This window comes from Lynx canadensis, chromosome F2, assembly GCF_007474595.2.
Source record: "Lynx canadensis isolate LIC74 chromosome F2, mLynCan4.pri.v2, whole genome shotgun sequence".
Taxonomy (NCBI): domain Eukaryota; kingdom Metazoa; phylum Chordata; class Mammalia; order Carnivora; family Felidae; genus Lynx; species Lynx canadensis.
This window is the reverse complement of record NC_044320.2, coordinates 42,167,499-42,189,043: the sequence shown is the minus strand read 5'-3', so window position 1 is coordinate 42,189,043 and position 21,545 is coordinate 42,167,499. Positions and strand designations below refer to the sequence as shown.

Here is a 21,545-nt window from a genome sequence, read left to right as displayed (position 1 = left end):
ATTTGTAGTTTGGTTCAATTCAAAAATATTTGGTTGGAAAAATATTTATTTGTTTATTTGTTACTTATGTCCTATAATCAGACATGCTGTAGGTGCTGAGGCTACAGACCTCATTTTCAACAGACGACCCATCTTAAATCTGAGACCACCTACATGGATATGTTCATACAGTTAGATGGTCTGCTTGGAAAAATAATACGCAAATATGCTGATTTTACCATAAAGCTCCTAAATTATGCAGCATTTTAGGAATAAAGTGACTTCAGCAACGTGGTTAAAATAATATAGGCCCTTAAAGTACCTAACCCAAATAGGTAAACTAACCTTTTAAAAGTGGTCTGACACCTTTTAATATAGTGACAAGCCATGTATAGGTCATAGGCCTTTTAATGTAGAAGTATCTCCAAACCATGTCACTGTCTGTAGTATCTACAAAAATACTCCAGTTTGAACAAAAAACTTAGAAATGTGTGAATGGAATAATTTTTATCATTTAGCCTGATTTTGGAAAACACTTAACTCTAAAATATAGGTAAAGAATTAGAGAATATTAAATTTTACCTAACTGTAGTAGACTAGTATTCTTTTTTGAAATTTTGTATTTTATTTTGAGAGGGGTGCCTGGGTAGCTCAGTTGATTAACCTGACATCAGCTCAGGTCATGATCTCCTGGTTTATGAGTTCAAGCTCCACTTTGGGCTCTGTGCTAACAGCTCAGAGCCTGGAGCCTGCTTCAGATTCTGTGTCTTCTTCTCTCTCTGCCCCTCCCCCTGCTCACACACTCTCTCTCTTTCTCTCTCTCTCTCGCTCTCTCTCTCTCTCTCAAAAATAAACATTGAAAAAAATTTTTAATAAAAGTTTATTTTGAGAGAGTGTGGGGGAGGGGCAGAGAGAGAGAGTGAGAGTGAAAGAGAGAGAGAGAATCCCAAGCAGGCCTCTCTCTCTCTCAGCACAAGCCCAATGTGGGGCTCAAACTCACAAACAATGAAATCATGACCTGAGCCAAAGTCAGACACTTAAACGACAGAGCCACTCATGCACCCTGTATTTTATTTTATTTTTAAGTGAACTATAAGCCCAATGTAGGACTTGAATTCAGACCCTGAGATCAAGAGTCACATGCTCTACCAACTGAGCTAACCAAGTGCCCCTGTATTATTTTTTATATACTAAATTGTTACAATTCTTTGGACTTTATTTTAGCAAAATTCGTGTTTTAAATTTTTTTTTTTAACGTTTATTTATTTTTGAGACAGAGAGACAGAGAGAGCATGAACAGGGGAGGGGCAGAGAGAGAGGGAGATACAGAATCTGAAACAGGCTCCAGGCTCTGGGCTGTCAGCACAGAGCTCGACACGGGGCTCAAACTCACGGACCGTGAGATCATGACCTGAGCCAAAGTCAGACGCTTAACCGATCAAGCCACCCAGGCGCCCCACAAAATTCGTGTTTTAAATAAAGATGTTATGAATTGCATAACAGCAAAAGTTAGGATTAATTTTCTACAATAAAGATAAGGACAAACAGCAAAATTATAACTGATGAGCATAAACCAAAAGAAATATAGTCCTAGTTAGAATACAGCAGATAAAATAACTTTTCTTTGAAACAGTAAATTTCAAAATTTCAAAAGGCTTATTTATATTTTATAGGAATTGTCTATGGAAGAGAAATCAATCTCACTTTTTATTCTTTCTAATAAAAATTATCATCATGAAATATTTAGTTTCCTTCACTTAATTGTTTTATGGTATTAGATAATGGTGGGCTAGAAAAAAAAGATAGTGTAGAAAGATACCTGTCATTTTTGTCAGAACGATTACAACTACTTCTCAATACTAACATAACTTATTACATAAATGATTTTAATTTTCTGCATTTTAATGACAAAGTCTACTACTTGCACCTAATTATAAGAAGATAGTAGTGAGTGCTAGATAGTGAAAAGGCATAAGAAGAGTAAAGCAGAGATGGGGGTATTGAAACTCTAGATAGGGTAGCCAGGGAAGGCCTCTTTGAACAAAGGTCCTGAAGCGATAAGGTATTCAGGGCTGGTAGGAACAGTCAGAAGGTGGTAGCTGGAGCAAAGTGAGCTCAGAGTAGTAGATGAGGCCAAAGAATACCAAAGAGGGTGAAAACAGGGGTAGAAACCTGTGGACTATTGTAAGAATTCCAGCTTTTATTCTGAAATGGGAGGCCATTGATGGGTTTTGAGCTGAATTAGGAAGCTATTACCATAACTCAGAAAAGAGACAGTGGTGGTTTGGCAGCAGAGGTGGAACAATTAGAGTCTAGAAGTCAAGATCGGAAGCAGAGTATGAGAGAAACACAGTAGGGAAGAATGACTCTAAGCGTTTTGGTGTGAGAAATTGGAAGTATGGAGTTGCTGTTTATTGAAAATTTAAAAAAGAAGACAGCAAAGGAGTAATGATCACAGCAGGGGAATATTCAGAGCTCAGTTTGAGTATGTCAAATTTAAAGTGATTGCTAGAAAACTGGTGGAGATGTCAAGATGCAAATCTGGGTGTCACAGGACAGGTCTGGGTTGGAAATTTAGAGGAACCAATATGTAGAGATGCTATTTAAAGTTACAACACTGAAGGGTGCCTGGGTGGCTCAGTAGGTTTAAGCATCTGACTCTGGGTTTCAGTTCAGGTCATGATCTCACGGGTTCATGAGTTTGAGCCCCGCGTCGGGCTCTGTGCTGACAGTTTGGAGCCTACATAGGATTCTCTCTCTCTGCCCTCCTTTGCTCATGTGCTCTCTCACTCTCTCTCTCAAAAATAAATAGATTTAGGGGCACCTGGGTGGCTCAGTCAGTTAAGCATCCGACTTCAGCTCAGGTCATGGTCTCATGGTTGGTGAGTTCAAGCCCCATGTCGGGCTCTGTGCTGGCAGCCCAGAGCCTGGAGCCTACTTCACATTCTGTGTCTCCCTCTCTCTCTGCTCTTCCCACCCTCGCTCTCTCTCTCTCTCTCAAAAATAAATAAACATTAAAAATAAATAAACTTTAAAAAATTCTTCATGTAGGCAATTTTGTGAATGCAGATATCTTTGTAAACAAATGTTTTGATAAACTTTAGTTCATTTCCTTCCCTTCTTTAATCATTGAGTAAGTACTAAAATTTTATCACCACTACTTTCTGTAAGGACATTGTACTGTGTCCCCAGGTTCAGTTAACATTAGACCTATCAGAAGTAAAAATTTCTGGGGCGCCTGGGTGGCGCAGTCGGTTAAGCGTCCGACTTCAGCCAGGTCACGATCTCGCGGTCCGTGAGTTCGAGCCCCGCATCAGGCTCTGGGCTGATGGCTCAGCGCCTGGAGCCTGTTTCCGCTTCTGTGTCTCCCTCTCTCTCTGCCCCTCCCCCGTTCATGCTCTGTCTCTCTCTGTCCCAAAAATAAATAAAAACGTTGAAAAAAAATTAAAAAAAAAAAAAAGAAGAAGTAAAAATTTCTGGGGCAGCTGGGTGGTTCAGTCGGTCAAATATCCGACCCTTGATTTCAGCTCAGGTCATGATCTCATGGTTCGTGAGTCCACACTGCCTGCGCAGAACCCACTTGGGATTCTCGCTCTCCCTCTCTCTCTCTGCTCCTCCCCCACTCTCTCTCTCTCAAAATAAACTTTAAAAAGTAAAATAATAAAATGAAAGCCAAGCAACTCAGCATAATTTTTTCCAAATTAATACCTCAAAACTATGTTGCATTTAAAACCCAAGAATATATAATGATATACTAACCAGAATAAGGTCATTAAAAAGTATAGCTCCAAGATATTTATGCAGCATGAAACAATGCAGCATAGTTAAGAACATCTTAGATATGAAGACATCGACAGAAGAACTTAGAATACAACAATCAGAAATGCAGATTCCAGGGTGTGTGGGTGGCGAGTCAGTTAAGTGACCAACTCTTAGTTTTGGCTCAGGTCATAAACTTTTGGTTTGTGGGTTTGAAGCCCACATCAGGCCCCACGCTGGACAGTGCAGGGCCAGCTAGGAATTCTTTCTCTGCCCCTTCCCCACTCGCACCCACTCTGCTCTCTCTCAAAATAAATAATAAGTAAAAAGCAAAGGAAGGAGGAGGAAGGAAGGAAGGAAGGAAGGAAGGAACGGAAGGAAGGAAGGGCCAAGGACAGGAAGGGCTAGAAGGAAAGAGAGGGACAAGAGAAAGGAAGGAAAGAAGAAGACAAAGAAGAAAGAAAGAAAGAAAAAGAAGAAAAGAAAGAAAGAAGAAAGAAAGAAAGAGAAGGAAGGAAGGAAGGAAGGAAGGAAGGAAGGACGGAAGGAAGGAAGGAAGGAAGAAATGCAATTTCCAAAGCAGTCTGTAGTCAAGTATGGAAGCACAGAAAACAAAACTGATTCTGCAGATGCGGTCTAGCACCACAACATAAAGGCAAACTTTATACATAACATGTTAGGGAAGGAGTGGCTTTGGTACACATAAGCTTTTAGCAATCTCTCCTCTGTTCCCCACCAGATTGAAAAATATTCATTGCCCATAGTTTCTCACTTCTCTATAATTCAACAAACAGCATTGGGATTCTGTTACCTTTCTCAAATTCACACTCCAAAAAAACTACCATCACAGAAATTATAAAATCTTTCAAATGCCCAATCTAGTAGTCTTTTCACCTTCACCTTTTGAGGAACTTGTGTAGTATCTGGTACTACTTCCACCCCTAAACCCAGGTCTCTTCAGGTGCCTCAGTCTTTTCTGAAATGCTTTTTCCTCCTTCTGCTCCCAAACAGCGTCCCTCCCTTCTCCCACTAGAAAGGTATTTCAGAGCAGTTAACTGCTTTGTACTATTTTATGCCATCGTGGCTAATAAATTCTAGAGGCATTACAGTATTGGGAAACATCTTTGTATTTGATCCCTCCATTTCCATTACCATGTCTTAGCTGAGGACATTACTTTTTCATTTGGGTCACTGGATCCAAACCTGGTGATTATCAGAATCTCCCGAAAAGCTTTTAAAACAGATTAGTAGGTCCCTGGAACCTCTATTTTTAAGTTTTCTATTTATTTTGAGAGAGAGCAAGCATGCATGCACACCTGTGCACAAGATGGGAGGAGCAGAGAGGAGGAGAGAGAGAATCTCAAGCAGGCTCTGCACTGTCAGCAAGAAGCCCAATGTGGGGCTTGAATCACAAACTGTGAGAGCATGACCTGAGCAAAACGAAGAGCCGGATGGTTAACCCGATGAGCCAACCCAGGAGCCTCCTGGAACCTGCGTATTTAATGACCTCCCAGATGATTCCTAAATTTTAAAACCACTGAGAACATATCAGTGGTTCTCGAAGTGTTAGGGTGCATCAACTTTTAGCAGAATTGTGTGCGGACTTGTTAAAGCACACATTGCTGGGCCCCAGTTACAATTTCTTAGGTCTGGGATTGTGCCTGGGAATGTGCATCCTAACAAATTCCCAGGTGATGCCAAGCTGCTGGTCTGAGGCCCACTCTAGAAATCACTGATTTAGATCTTTGCTGTAATTGCTTAATTGCTCTTTCTGATTGGGCTCTTCCCTCTCTAATCCATTCTTACTGCACTAGAGCTGTTCTATTTTAGTTTCTTAAATGTTTTTATTTATTTTGAGAGAGAGGCAGACAGGACAGAGCACAAGCGGGGAAGGGGCAGAAAAGAGGGAGACACAGAATTCAAAGCAAGCTCCAGGCTCCAAACTGTCAGCACCAGCCCGACGTGGGGCTCGAACTTACAAACCCGCAAGACCATTACCTGAGCCGAAGTTGGATGCTTAACTGACTGAGCCACCCCAGGCGCCCCGATATCTTTCTAAAGCATAAATCTGGTTATGATTAACTTATGGAAAACATCTTTCAGTCACTCACCAATAGTAGATGCTTCTAAGGTGTGCCAAGTTTACAATGTCATTCATAGTAACAAAAATTATTTTGTTGCTGAGCACAGCAAATAAGAGACCTTTTGCAATTTAGCCCTAGTCTCCAAGTACACATTCCCTCCTCTTCTTCTACCCTTGATCCCAGCATCCAATACTGGCCAAAGTAGACTACTCACTGTTCCCTGCACTTTGTATCATCTACCCCTCCTGTATTTACAAAATATTACCACATGCTCCTAAGCATCCTGGAACTTATTAGAAACTGGACTATCTTCACTTAGAATGTATACTACAGAAACTATTATAAAAGTATCCCCAAACTAAAAACCTCCCTAAAGTCCCATCAAAATGCTTCAGTAGATCTACAAATAGAGCTGTAACTCTATTCCCATAACTTCCACATTATTTTTCAAGCAGGCACTAATTCCTATGACTTCAGAAATAATTTAAATAGCAATTTAGTAAATAATATGCTCTACACATCAAAAAGAAAAAAGTCAAATATATATTTCTTTAATCTTCAAGACATAGTGAGGTAGGTAAAGGAGATAGATTAGGATAAGAGATTAAAGTTTATTTAAGTTGCACAGCTAATAGATGATAAGCTGTTCTCAAATCCAAGCTTTTTGGCTCCAAAGAGCTCCATAGCATCATGTCCTACCACAATTTACTTGGTAAATTTTACTGTCTCAAATTGTGGTAAGTTTTTGCAGTAATCCAGTTCCAATTTGTAAAACAGATGTTATCAAACTCTTCAGGATGGAATCCTCTGGCCACAATTTTGCCCTGCACTTGTGTTTTTTGGGCTCATATAGTTATTAACTGCTGCATTTGGAAATTGTTTATGTACACACAAAGAAAAAATTGTTCACACAATGGTCCAAATTTTTGACTTCTTCTGTTTTAAGTTTATTTCTGTATTTTGAGAAGAGAAGCAAAAGCGGGAGGAAGGGGGAGACAGAGAGAGAATCCCAAGCAGGACTCTGTACTGCCAGTGCAGAGGTCCGACAAGGCGTCTTGGTCCCACAAACCATGAGATCATGACCTGAGGCTAAAACAAGTTCACCACTTATCTGCTTGAGCCACCCAGGCGCCCCTTGGCTTCTTTGAAAGAAGCGGAAGTTGAAGCCCACTGAGTAATAAAAAAAAAATTTTTTTAATAAAATCAGAAAATGGGCCACCTGAGTGGCTCAGTCAGTTAAGTGTCCGACCTCAGCTGGGGTCCTGACCTCACCATTCTGTGCTGACAGCTTGGAGCCTGGAGGCTGCTTCAGATTCTGTGTCTCCCTCTCTCTCTGCCCCTCCCCCACTCACACTGTGTCTCACTCTCTCAAAAATAAACATTAAAAAAATTTTTTTTAATAAAAAATAAAAAAAGTCAGAAGATGCATCAGCATTGGACCTGTCAGTTTTCCAAGTTACTGATCAGCTGAAGCTGAAGCCTAGTCTCCTTTAACACTGCAGGCACTCTCCAGAGCCACCTGCTTCAACTTTCCCTATTTTCACTCTGGAACTGAAGCCAAAATACCAACTAACAACTCTCTCCAGTTTTCACTGTCTGTTCTTCAACTGATTCTCTTCCCACATTTGTTACTTTCCAGGCCATTGCTAGTAGTTGAGTTTGCAACCTTTTCTCTAGCTTATGAATTTATAGGACCCTTATAAAATCTTGCTAATTATTAATCTATCTGGCCTATGAATTTAAAAATAAAAATCACGTTTTTCATCTGAACTAGTCTTTATGCAAAAATAATTCCAGAGATGTTATATATGATCTAACATACAACTCTAATGTCTTTTATTTAGCTATTTAAAAAAGTTACTTTAAAAACTTATTTGAGTTTTCACAAATTTTTTTTGTTTATTTTGAGAGACAGAGTGTGCGTGGGGGAGGGACCAGAGAGAGAGGAAGACACAGAATCCAAAGCAGCCTCCAGGCTGAACTGTCAGCACAGAGCCCAATGCAGAGCTTGAACTCACGAACCCTGAGATCACGACCTGAGCTGAAGTCGTATGCTTTACCTACTGAGCCAGCCAGGCACCCCTCTTTTTCCCTATACTTATGAAAAAAATACAAATCATTCAATTAAAGATTTAACTCAGTAACTCCTTGTATTATATGTTAAATAGAATATAAGTTTTATTCTTAAAGGTATTCTCCATTTTCATTAATTTCTAAATACCATTCAAAACTTTTCCTGAAATGTCTTATGTAAAACAAAGTAGTTTTGCAAATAATGCATATACCCATTTTACCAAAGTACATATAATATAAAATTGATTTATTTTTGAAGGTATGTGACCTTCCATAGAGATCTAAATATATATGACAGCAAACATCCCCCAGTTATCTATCTGGCTCACTTTAGAAATGACTAAAACAGAGTGTTAAGCCTTTGGAATTAACACTTCCCTATGATAAATTAATTTTTATCTTTATTATCATTCAACCTAAAACGTAGCTTCATACTTCTCCAAGACGGAAAAAAAGAGGTATAGAATTACAAGCTAGCCAACCTGGTTCTAAATCCTGTTTCTTTCACTTTTGAGTCAAGCTCCTCTTCAGCTTTCTCTATCTATAAAATTATGGTATATCTCCTTTGCTGGATTGCTATAAAAACTGAGTGATGCATGCATGAAAGGGATAGTCAACATGTTTATCTAAGACTCTTAATTACTCAAGACGTTTTAAATTTGTCTGGTATTAATTTGCATTTATGTTAATTTATTATCTTGGCTGGTCTGAAATATTGGCCTGAATCATCTAAGGCAAACAGCAGAAACAACTCTGAATATTTCTCAGAGATTATATTCAACTTAAAGCTAAAAAACTAGTCAAGTAATTACGTATTTGTATATAGCCATATGTTATTATTTAAGAAATGCAGTTACTTAAAAAACAACTATTTTTCTGTGTACTTATGTCAGACATTAGGGACAAACTTTGAATTCTAGCTAATGTGAAAAATGCATCTTTAGAGAGAATGAACTCATTAGGTTTCAGGAATGAAAGAGATTTAAGTTACCTTGGATTTTTTGAGGCTACTATAGTTATGAAAAGATTTCCATTACCTTTTCCTTAAATCAGAGTCTTTAGAGCTCAGAGTTCTTTAAAGTATTTTCCAAACAAACATACTTTATATTCCCACAAATAGTTTGGCAAAACAGTGATTATAGGGATGGCATGAGACTCATACACTCCTGTTGTTTAAGAACTCTATATTTTATGCCAGTTATATAGGCTGAGTCAAGACCCTTGGGAAAAATATGGCTATTTTCTCAAAGTTATCAACTTTATTTCTGTATGTAAAGTCCAGACTTTATTAGATGTTTCTGACTCTCAAAAGACCATTATTAGGCTATGTCTCATTTAGGCTTTAAAAAATTGCATAATAAAATAGCATAAGTAGGTATAAAGTTGAAACACAAAGTACGTACATATTTCTTTCTAATATGAAGAAGAATGTCAGGTTTCTTTTGGTACAGCCAAAAGATTCCCAGCACCAGGGCATCCTAGTAAATTAACACAGATGTCACAGGGTATTTTAAATTTTTGGGAGTAACACATCTGTTACTGTGTCCAACGACACAACACAAACTACTACTTCAAGGTACTTTAATTAGCACTAAATTTTCCCATGACAGTGTATCTTTGCAAAACCAGGTTTTCAGCAGCTCTGATAAAAAGTACTATGCAAAAAGCATTGTGGAACAGGAAATGATACTGATGGTGTCCAAGCTGGTTCCAAAGTAAGAAGGTGGCAGTGTTCACAGTTACTCATGGTTATGATATAAATTCTTATGAAGCTGTTTGGACCCAACTGTTAATAAATAGAAGTATTAGGTACTTCTTTTGGCTTAGCTGTGCTGTGAAAAAGTTACTGCAACACTAAAGGGCACCATGAGCTGAGAAAGTATTGAGGACATCTGTGGCATAGGCAAAAATACACTAAAACCAAAGTCACTTCATTGTTCATTTTCTACCTAAGAAATTTTGTAAATAGTTATATATGAAAGGGAAAAAATATATACAAACGTACATACAAAGTTTGGATTTTTATTGAAATCTTGTGTTAGGTATCAAACAAAATCTGCTTTCTTCAGATAAAAATATTCTCTCAGATGTCTCCAGATAACTGCTAAGTCTAAGTTGGTCCTTTAATGTCTTATTTTACTTTTATTGTCCTCATGAAATGTTCGTATACACTCAGGATGTTCCCAAAAGAATTTTTATCGTGTAAAGGATCGTACATGACGACCTCTACCACTGCCTCCACTGACAAACTTTCCTCTTGAGCCTCCACTGCCGCTATTTGCACTTGCCCAGGAAGGTCCAAGTCCCCCACGACCTCTGGAAGCACGGTCACGAGGACTTGGGCGGTAGCCTATAAAAAAAAGAATATAGTTTTTAGTCATAACACCCTTTACATTCCCACTATAGAAATAGTAACCTATAAAACTGAGCTCAAACTAAGAGAGGAATTACTCTTTGCCCCTTTAAAATCCATGTGCAGGTTCTTTCTGTAAATGTGATGAAGACTGCTGAACTGTCTACCTTAAATAGGTAAATCGTATGTGAGAATTATATCGCAAATAAAGCTGTTATAAAAAAAGTAAGTGAATATGAAACCAAAAGCTACTTCTGACCAGAAGAATTCTGGACTTGATATAGTAATGTTTGAGGAAAAACAGGTTATGTGCCTACTCACACAACACCAATATTATAAACAAAAATAGAATACACTGTATGAAAATATCTCTATTACTAAAATACTTTGGTCAAAAAAGTATCTTAAGGATTGGCTTTCATTATCAGCACATCACTGTGAAACTGCTCAGATTATACGTGTATTCAGAATCCAGAATTTTTATTATTCCCACAGAATATGAACATTGGGCATTCATTTGCAGATATAAAATTAAATTGACTTTAGAATTATAAGTCTATGTTCTAAAATATCCTCTCTCAGAATGAGAGTATATGACATCTGACAACTTAAAAAGGAGGATTCACCACGCCCCCCCCCCCCGCCCCACCCAATTCCCTGCCTCAGCGATATCAACTCGGAAGGATGTATACCTGTAGAACTAAGTGGTCGCAACGGTGGAAGAGGTCCTCTGTTAAAATTGCTCTGGCCTCCACGACTTTCATTGTAAGTTCCTCGAGGAGTATTCTGAGCACTCCAACTGGAGCCTCTTGTTCCCTCCCGACGACTGTAGTTTCCTAAAAAAGAGGAAAACACAATCAAAACCTACTATTTTCACAACTTCAACTGAATTAAAAAAGACTCAACAGGCTTTTCTTATTCTTCAAAGTAATGAAAGAGAAACGGTGAAATTCTGGCTTATATACTACAGTGTGGCAGCATCGTATGTGGTTAGAAGCAGAGGCTCTACAGCCAGACCGCCAGCATTCAAATACTGGTTCTGTCACTTACATTTATATATCCTAGTCAGCTGATAGTTTTCTCTTCTGTAAAGTGGGTGTACTAACAGAATCTACCTCAAAGGGTTGATATGAGAGTGTTTTACATAATAGTCCCAACACAGCTATGTATTTGCTATTAATATAAACTGCTATTCACTTTCACTACCAACCTCTTTAACTCAGCAGCATGAAAACATGTCAACAATCCACTAGCGAAGTATAATTTCTACAAGTATACCTAGTTTCTAAAATCTTGAAACTTTTTTTAAACAAGGAATAATGTTTAATAAATCACAGAAGCAAAAAATTTCATGCAGTAAGTTAAAGTAGCCACCTGTGACAATCAATAAAACAAGTTTTGTGGTTTTTCTGTTACATTCCACAATAGTAGGGGCGCCTGGCTGGCTCAGTAGGTGGAGTATGCAACTCTTGATCTCGGGGTTGTGAGTCTGAGTCCCACATTGGGTGTAGGGATTACATAAAAATAAAATCTTTAAAAAAATTTTTTCCACAACAGTAACTTAAAAAAGAAACAAGATTTGTAACTTAAAGCTCTGCTGTGCAGTGGTCTCCCTAGAGCCCATAAGGAGGGTAGCATTCTGAAACAGGTATGACAGGTGTACAACATTTCAAATGGAATTCATTCACAGGCAAAATCTTGAAATAATTTAAAACAAATTAAATAGGGGTGTTTGGCTGGCTCAGTCCATAGAACATATATCTCTTGACCTTGGGGTTGTGGATTCGAACCCTATGTTGGGTGTAGAGATTTAAAAATAAAATCTTAAGGGGCTCCAGGGTGGCTCAGTCGGTTGAGCATCCAACTCTTGATTTCAGCTCAGGTCATGATCTGAAGTTTGTGGGATCAAGCCCCGTGTCAGGCCCTCCACTAAGTGTGGAATCTGTTTAAGATTTTCTCTCTCCCCCTCCGCCCCTCTCCCCTGCTCACACATTCTCTCTCTGTCTCTCTAAAATAAAATTTAAAAATAAATAAATAATTAAATCTTAAAAAAAATAACCATAACAATATAACATCAAGAAGTAGATAAGAGAATCAATGCTTAACTACTTAGAAGAATCCTAAGGAAATTGTTGGCAAGTAGAACTGTGAGATTGTATATGTACACAATTTTCAATATAAAAAGGAAAATAATTAGCCAACTGACTTCTTTTAAACTTATCACTAAACATGCAATTAATTAAATATTAACTTAAAAAAGATTTTTTCTGGGGTGCCTGGGTGGCTCAGTTGGTTAAACGTCCAACTTCAGCTCAGGCCATGATGTCGTGGCTCATGAATTCAAGCCCTGCATTGGGCTCTGTGCTGACAGCTCAGAGCCTGGAGCCTGCTTCAGATTCTGTGTCTCCCTTTCTCTCTGCCCCTCCCCTACTTGTCCTCTGCTCTCTCTCTCTCAAATTAAACAAACATTTAAAAAATTTTTTTAAATTGTTAAAATTTTTTTAAAAATTAAAAAAAAGATTTCTTTTTTCTATCCAATAAAGTACTCAGAAAATAGTTACCAGTGGTCTGAGAAGTCGCTTAATTGTAGTAACTGAAAAGTACTTCATCTGAATCACTTATATCTAAATCACTTCTTTTAAAAAAAAAAATTTTTTTTAATGTTTATTCATTTTTGAGAGACAGAGAGAGACAGAGCATGAGTGGGGAAGGGGCAGAGAGAGGGGGAGACACAGAATCTGAAGCAGGCTCCAGGCTCTGAGCTGTCATCACAGAGCCCTACGCAGGGCCTGAATTCACAAACTGCGAGATCATGACCTAAGCCGAAGTCGGACGCTCAACTGACTCAGTCACCCAGGTGCCCCACATCTAAATCACTTCTATTAAATATGCTAATATTCCAATATTCTAACCCACTAGAAAATATACATAAATAATTACCTTTTGAAGCAGGTGGTGTGAAAAACCTATTCTGACTGTGAAAAGCACCCCGTCCTCCTCGATTGCCTGAAAATCCACCACGAGAAGAAATCTTCTGTGATACTTTGAGTGGTCGTTTTGGTGGGGGTATTCCATCTTGAGGGACCACTTCTTTACTTTCAGCCGCAACAAAGTCATCCACGTGCATAGATGGTGGTCTGCTTGTGTTCTGTTTTCTCTGACGAAAAATATCATGGGGTCGTATACCCTGTCCAAATCCTCCCCTGCCCCTTCCTCTTGGTGGTGGCACAACATGAGCTCGTTTGGCAGGTTCGATGTATTCAGACTTCCCGCTATTAAAATAAAAACACCCCATGAAAACTTATTCTTTTTTTTTCTATTTCCAATGAATATTTAAGTCAGTCTTTGTAATATTGAAAACTACATTTCAATTAGTTCTTATTTCAATTGTGTTAACACTGCAAACATCTCTATTCCTCTCCAGGGATGGACAACAAAACTAGCTAAGAATGGTACTCACATTTTATGATATGACTAACAATTATTTAAAATAATCCAGTTCACCTCTTGTTCAAACCTTCCAAACTCTCATAAAGTAGAAGAACATAACAAAAGTACCAGGGATATCCTGGCCAAAGTATTATCTTAAAAAAAATTCCAAACAATATTCATGACTCAAGTATTATGTCAACTTCCTTTTTTCTCTTATAGTTAGTGTCTATCTTAAAATACATTGCAAGACTGGGGCGCCTGGGTGGCTCAGTCAGTTAAGTGGCCGACTTCGGCTCAGGTCATGATCTCGCGGTCCGTGAGTTCTAGCCCCGCGTCGGGCTCTGTGCTGACAGCTCAGAGCCCGGAGCCTGTTTCAGCTTCTGTGTCTCCCTCTCTCTGACCCTCCCCTGTTCATGCTGTGTCTCTCCCTGTCTCAAAAATAAATAAACATTAAAAAAAAAAAAATTTTTTTTAAATACATTGCAAGAAATAAGCTTCCATGACCACAATCAAGATCTTCAGTAGAAAAAGTTTTACCTTGAAGTTATAAAGGTCTCATGCTTGTGCTTCCCAAGTTTGAATCCTTTAGTAGTCTTAGTTCTCCCTGGAGATGATGGTTCTGACAAAAATGAGCGCTCTAATTCTGAGTGCAAATCAAAGTCACTACAGCATTTTTCAGAGAGCTCGATTAGGTCAACCTTTACCTGCAATCATAAAAATTAAACAAAATGAAAAATAATCTTAAATATAATTATTAATGTAACATTTATTAAAATTCTTATTTCCTATAAACTAGCTTTGACTCATAATAAATAAATTATAGGTCGGCCTCTTTCCCTCATCCTTTTTTTTTTTTAATTAATTAATTTTGAGAGAGCGAGAGAAAGAGAGGAGAAAGAATCCCAACCAGGCTCTGCACTGTGAGCAGGGAGCCCAACACAGGGCTTAATCCCACTAACCAGAGATCGTGACCCGAGATGAATCCAAGAGTCAGACACTTAACCAGCTGAGCCACCCAGGTGCACCCCCCCACCTTTTTTTTGAAGAATTTATTTTTAAGTAATCTCTACATCCAACATGGGGCTTGAATTCACAATCTCAAGATCGAGAGTTGTATGCTCCATTGACTAAGCCAGTCAGGCACCCTTTTCCCTTATCCTTTCAAAAAGCAACATCATTGGTAGTCAAAAATCTTAGGAATTCAGCTGCATTTTGGAGGGATGGAAGAGAGTGGCATTCTTCCTCAAAGAAGGGTTGTCAAATTTGGGAGGCCTCTGCTGTCTGACAAGGAACTCAGAATTTATCTATATAAATTAATAAAGTAGCATCTCCAAAACGTTTCCCAAAGAATCTGAAAATAACATACTTTGTAAGCCCTGTATAGTCAACATATCTATTATAAAAGGATTCTGTGCCACAGATCTCAAAGTTCTATGCATTTAATGAGGGTCCAATCTAAGTTTACTTCCAGAGAAATAAAAATTATGTTTACTTAAGTTTTATTTAAATTTAGCAAACCTAAAACCCCAAATTTTCTAAACCATGTAAGGTTACAATAAAGACAGTTGTGATTCAATATAAAAGTTATAAAGAAAACAACATCCTTCTAACAAATATTTTAGATCTATGATGCTAGATATGGTAGGTAGCCCCTTAACCTCTTGTGCCTATTTAAATTTAAATTAATTAAAATTAAATAAAAAATAAAATTCAGTTCTTCAGTCACACTAGCAACATTTCATTGTTCAACAGTCACATAAGGCTAATGGCTACTATACTAAACAGAGCACATTTCTGAACATTTCTATTACTGCATAAAGTTCTATTGGACAGAACAGTTCTAAAGAATCATTGACAATTTACACTAAAGAAGAAATTTTTTTTTTTTTTAAATTTGAGAGAGCGTGCTAGCAGGGGAGAGGGGCCGGAGAGAGAAAATCTTAAGCAGGCTCCATGTTCAAGGTGGAACCCAACATGGGGCTCAATCCTACAACCCTGGAACATGACCCAAGCCGAAATCAAGAGTCAGACACAACCAAATGAGCCACCCAGGCGCCCCTTTTTGTAATTTTTAAGCAAGCTTTATGCTCAATGTGGGGCTTTAACTGAAAACACCAAGATCAAGAGTCACATGCTTGGGGCGCCTGGGTGGCGCAGTTGGTTAAGCGTCCGACTTCAGCCAGGTCACGATCTCGCGCTCCGTGAGTTCAAGCCCCGCGTCGGGCTCTGGGCTGATGGCTCAGAGCCTGGAGCCTGTTTCTGATTCTGTGTCTCCCTCTCTCTCTGCCCCTCCCCTGTTCATGCTCTGTCTCTCTCTGTCCTGAAAATAAATAAACGTTGAAAAAAAAAAAAAAAGAGTCACATGCTTGCTCTACTGACTAAGCCAGCCAGGCACCCCAAGAGAAATTAATTCTTTTTTTAAAAAATGTTCATTTATTTTTGAGAGAGAGAGAACAGGGGAGGGGCAGAGAAGAGGGGGACAGGGAGTCTGAAGCAGGCCCTACATCGACAGCAGCAAGCTTGATGTAGGGGTCGAACTCATATAAACTGAGATCATGACCTAAGCAAAGTTGGACACCCAACTGACTGAGCCATCCAGGCACCGTGAGAAATTAATTCTTTAATGCAATTTAAATCGGATTTTATGCGATATTAAATTTTTTAATGTTTATTTATTTTTGAGAGAAAGAGACAGAATGCAAGTGGGGGAGGGCAGAAAGAAAGGGAAACACAAAATCCAAAGCAGCTCCAGGCTCTGAGCTGTCAGCACAGAGCCTGACACAGGGCTCAAACTAACGGGTGGTGAGATCCTGACCTGAGCCAAAGTCAGACACTTAACCAACTGAGCCTTCCAGGCACCCCAGATTTTATGCAATAGTTTAAAAGGGAAAGGAGCTCTCAAATATATTAAATACACCTTAAGCATGAAGTAAATAATTCTTTTAGTCTTATTGCATATAATAAATACTAACACTTTTTGGACCAGGGAATATCCAAATATATTTATTTTTCTGATCAAGAAAAAAATAATATATAGTATAATATGTGGCTGAAATCATCCTCCCTAATATGGCTCTGAGAAACATAAATCAGCATGCTTCTAATTTTAAATGTTTAACTATACTCTTACATGTTCAGCATTACGTTTAAGAATGTGAATTCCCTTTTGTACCTATGTTATTTTAATAAATAGATTCTTCACATTTGCCCCAAAATTAAAAGTAGATTGCCACAATACCATTCCTTTCCTTAAACCCCAAAACAGAAATGAATTATAATTCTGTGGGATACTTTTCTCTATTCTATACCCTACAAATATAAGAAAACAAAGTGCCTCAGAGTACTTAGGCAAAAACATAATTTTTCCCCAAAGAATCTCATTCTCAGGGCACCTTGGTGGCTCAGTCAGTTGAGTGTCCAACTCTTGATTTTGGCTCAGGTCATGATCCCAGGGTCAAGCCCTGCATCGGGCTCCCCACCAAGAATGGAGCCTGCTTAAGATTCTCTCTCTCCCTCTGGCCCTCTCCCCTACTCTCACTCTCTCTCTAAAAAACAGAAAGAGAAAAAAGAAAGCATCTCATTCTCAAATATACATATCACTAACTAGAAAGAAGCAAAATAAGTAGCATAAGATACTGAATGTCCTGGATACCATTAAGTGGGCAGCCGATATGAAAATAATGCAGTACTGGTCCTCAAACGGGCCTTTTTTTGTTTGTTTTTAAGATTTTATTTATTTATTTATTTTTTTTTTAATTTTTTTTTTTTTCAACGTTTATTTATTTTTGGGACAGAGAGAGACAGAGCATGAACGGGGGAGGGGCAGAGAGAGAGGGAGACACAGAATCGGAAACAGGCTCCAGGCTCTGAGCCATCAGCCCAGAGCCTGACGCGGGGCTCGAACTCACGGACCGCGAGATCGTGACCTGGCTGAAGTCGGACGCTTAACCGACTGCGCCACCCAGGCGCCCCAAGATTTTATTTTTAAGTAATCTCTATTACCCACCGTGGGCTCAAACTTACAATACAATGAAGAGTTGCATGCTCTACGACGGAGCCAGCCAGGCATCCCCTCAATGGGCTTTTAACAGCCATACAACATGTATCTTATTTTAGTGCTAATAATACACACAAAAACCAAAAAAATCAACAATAACTTTTTTCTAAATATTTAGTAATAAAATTACTTATACCAAATCCAGATCTGTATCAATCTCTTCAGCCTGAAATGGAGTGAACCACATGGATTTCAACTGATCATCCATGACATCAGCTAGCACATATGCAGTCCTAGAACAGAAAAGACATTTGGTAAAAAGCAGAATTCCAAAATCAAATTATTTTAGCTTATCTTCTAAGCAAAATCTGCACAATGTACAATTTAAAATGTCACCCTCAAAACTGTTAGTAAAATTAGTACTTAAAAGCCAAGTTTATTACACTGTAGCAATGTGTACAGAAACTGCCCATATTTAATTTTTCTAAATTTAGAGAGTAATTCCATCACACTGAATAGTTATGCTTTAGAAGTATCAGTAAAGTATAGCCTCCATTCTGCCAGCCTGCTGTGTACAGCCTGTAAGATAGAAATGGTTTATTATTTAAGTTTTGTTTCATTTTGTTTTTAAGTAGGCTTCACACCCAGCACAGAGCCCAACATGGGGTTTGAACTCACAACACTGAGATCAAGACCTGAGCTGAGATCAAGAGTCGGATGCTTAACTGACTAAGCCACCCCAGGTGCCCCTATTATTTAAGTTTTTTAAAAAAACATATGAAACAAACAAAATGCTACAGAAGAATATGCAACAGAGGCTGAATGTGGCCTACAAAGCCTAGAATTTTTATTATCCAGCCCTAACAAAAATAGCTTGTTGGCCCTCTCTAGACCTCGGTCATTAAATATACAATACTCAACCACAAAACATTGCTTGTTTTACCTATTATTAAACAGATTCTGGAGAGATTCTGGAGCTGAAAGTACTGGTTCTATATCCTGGTCACCAAGAGGTAAAGGATCACCAGATGACTCCAGCATCTGCTTAAGTCCAACTACATTGTCCAACAAAGAATCCAGATTGTCATCATCTTTTGAATGTTCCTAGATATAGACAAAAGCAGAATAAGATGATACAAGTAAAACTTGAACATTTATGCCCATAATCTACTGACTCTTTAGTAGAAAAGGTTGTATTTTTTGATTACTAAGAAATTTGGAATACTGTCAAAAACTTATGAACATTAAACATATTCAAATAAAACAAACACCAAAAACATTTGTCATTTTATTTCTAAAGAATGGTAGCAGGGGACACCCTGCATTCAAATAGATAATTCAAAAACTAATGCCTTCTTTCTTAAGATTCATAACAGTATGGAGGACTTCACTCCAAATTATTAATTCAAAGAGTTATTTCAAACTTTATTACAGGTATCCAACTGAAGGTTCACTATTTAAAAAGGTCACTGAAAAACTTGCACTAGTCAAAAAGAGAAAAAAATATATCTTAGGAATGAGCAAATGTTTTTATTTTGCTTCTGTTTTTCTTTCTTTTTCTTTTTTTCTTTTTTTTTTTTTTTTTTACCAAAACAAGCTTCTCTAGTTCAAGGAACAAATTTTCTGGACTTTCTTCTTTGCTTTGTAGAAGCTGTTTTAACTCTGCAGCATTAATACTCATTGTCCGTGACGGATGAGTTCCCTCTACTTCCATGAGACCACTATCATCTCCACAACATCCCTGTAAATGTCACACACAAGTTAAATTTGAGAGCAGAGAAATTTGCAAAGATGCTTCCACACTTATACAGATATTTAAGCCATTTGCTGCAATCTTCCCCTCAGTGTTTTGGTTTTACACCAGTATAAATGGCTAGTTTTAAGAAAGAGTTAATCAGCTTAAGGCTGAAATGCATTTTCTTTGAGTAAGACTCACATAATAAATAGCTAAACACACATATTCAATATACTAGCAGCAAGGTTTCTTAACAAAAATATCCAATGGCAAATACACTGGCACTTGCTGGGCATGTAACATACTGATTGATACTTAAATTAATAAAATGCCTACTACTAAAATAAAGAACTGATGAAACCTGAATTTATCTTTCTAGAGATAAAGCAAACAACTAAAGAAAACAGTAACTATTGTATTTAGGGCTATATTCTGTAATGAAAAAAATTAATATTTCCTGTTTTAAAAAAAAGTAAGCCATATAGTAAAAGGTATTAAGATAGTGATACTCGGGGCGCCTGGGTGGCGCAGTCGGTTAAGCGTCCGACTTCAGCCAGGCCACGATCTCGCGGTCCATGAGTTCGAGCCCCGCGTCAGGCTCTGGGCTGATGGCTCAGAGCCTGGAGCCTGTTTCCGATTCTGTGTCTCCTTCTCTCTCTGCCCCTCCCCCGTTCATGCTCTGTCTCTCTCTGTCCCAAAAATGAATAAACGTTGAAAACAAAAAATTAAAAAAAAAAAAAAAAAAAAAAGATAGTGATACTCCCAAACTTCAATACAATTCCTATCAAAATCCCAGCAATCTTTTTGCAGAGACTGATATAGAGATGGAAAAGTAGATTAGTGATTGCCATGGGCTAAAAGGGGAAAAGAGGAGTTTCTGTTATGGGCACAGAGCTTCTTTTTGGGATTACGAAAGCATTCCGAAATTACATAGCAGAGATGGTTGTACAATATACTAAAAACTAAAGGGGTGAATTTTATGAGATGTAGATCATACTTCAATAAACACATTACGAAAAAAGCAGCAGCAGGAAGGAAATCTAAGGTAATAGTGGTAAAATATAAAAGAAAATGAAATATGAAAGGTATTATAAATAAAACTGATATGAATGACAGCTGCTGAAGAGGATGAAGAAAAGGAGGAAAGTTGGCTACCATTTCATGATTTCTATCACGAAGGTCAGGGAAAATCATGATATAAAAGTAGGACAGATAAATCAAGTTTATAGGGGAAGATAATGAATTTGATTTTGGATATTCAGAGATTCTATCAAGTAGCCAAGGGCAAGGAGAAACAGGAGAGGGAAAAGGTGCCAGATAGGATATTAGAAGGTGTAAGATATATGTCATAGATAGAAATGAAGTGATGGGGGAGGGGGGAAGGGCTATTCTCCTCTGATTAAGGAAGGAAACAACAGGTTAGAAAAAACAGGGAAAGAATCTAAGGGAGAGTGAAAAGATTTAGAAACCAACAGGATGGCCTTGATCTTCCCAATGAAGGAGGTAAGAAAAGGAAATGCACTGGTGAGGGATGAATAAAAGCATTAATTAGCAGTCCTCAGGGACCAGCAGCTCCTGGATAACAAGAATGAACACTGGTTAGTGGTTTTTGATTAGAAACTGTTTAATTGATGACATGCATAAGAAAATCTGTCAAACTGATTTATTAACAACACACCACTTAGGATCTGGTAAAACTAATTAGTCTTCCATTACATAAAAACTCCTAAAATTTCTTTACGGTAGCTATAGTCCTACCATTAAATATGCTCTTTACCTTTCAGAATCAAAATCTGATCTTTAAGAATCAAAGCATCTGGTAAACTTAATCACTTTAATAAAGTATATCTGACACAAAGCAAACACAAATCTGCCAGTAAAATCAGTATAAAAAAAACTACAAAAACAACAGGCAGCCAAGAGGTGCTTACTAGAGTAAAACAGAAAAAAATTTTTAAGTAGGCTCCATGCCCAATATGAGGCTTGAACTCACGACCGCAAGAGCCAAGTCTCATGCTCTCCTGACGGAGCCAGCGAGGCATCCCTTACTGGAGGAGTAGATATTCTTAATATAAATTACACACATTACATGTTTACTAAACAGTAATTTTACTTAATTTTACCTTATGAAAT

At 38.0% G+C, this 21,545-nt stretch overlaps 1 protein-coding gene across 3 annotated transcripts in view; it reads right to left on the bottom strand.

Moving 5' to 3' along the window:
• Positions 1-9,897: 9,897 nt before the first annotated feature.
• Positions 9,898-21,545, bottom strand: part of VIRMA (vir like m6A methyltransferase associated) — a 60,298-nt gene continuing 48,650 nt past the window's right edge. For 2 of the 3 annotated variants that reach the window (XM_030303866.1, XM_030303867.1), the window contains 7 exons: positions 19,266-19,418; positions 18,621-18,781; positions 17,874-17,970; positions 14,218-14,384; positions 13,189-13,520; positions 10,941-11,084; positions 9,898-10,245 (listed from right to left, as the gene is read on the bottom strand). In XM_030303866.1, the coding sequence (XP_030159726.1) occupies positions 10,091-10,245; positions 10,941-11,084; positions 13,189-13,520; positions 14,218-14,384; positions 17,874-17,970; positions 18,621-18,781; positions 19,266-19,418 (1,209 nt within the window). In that variant the 3' untranslated portion in view covers positions 9,898-10,090. The remainder of the gene's footprint in view (positions 10,246-10,940; positions 11,085-13,188; positions 13,521-14,217; positions 14,385-17,873; positions 17,971-18,620; positions 18,782-19,265; positions 19,419-21,545) is intronic. The other variant, XM_030303868.1, reaches the window with a different exon arrangement.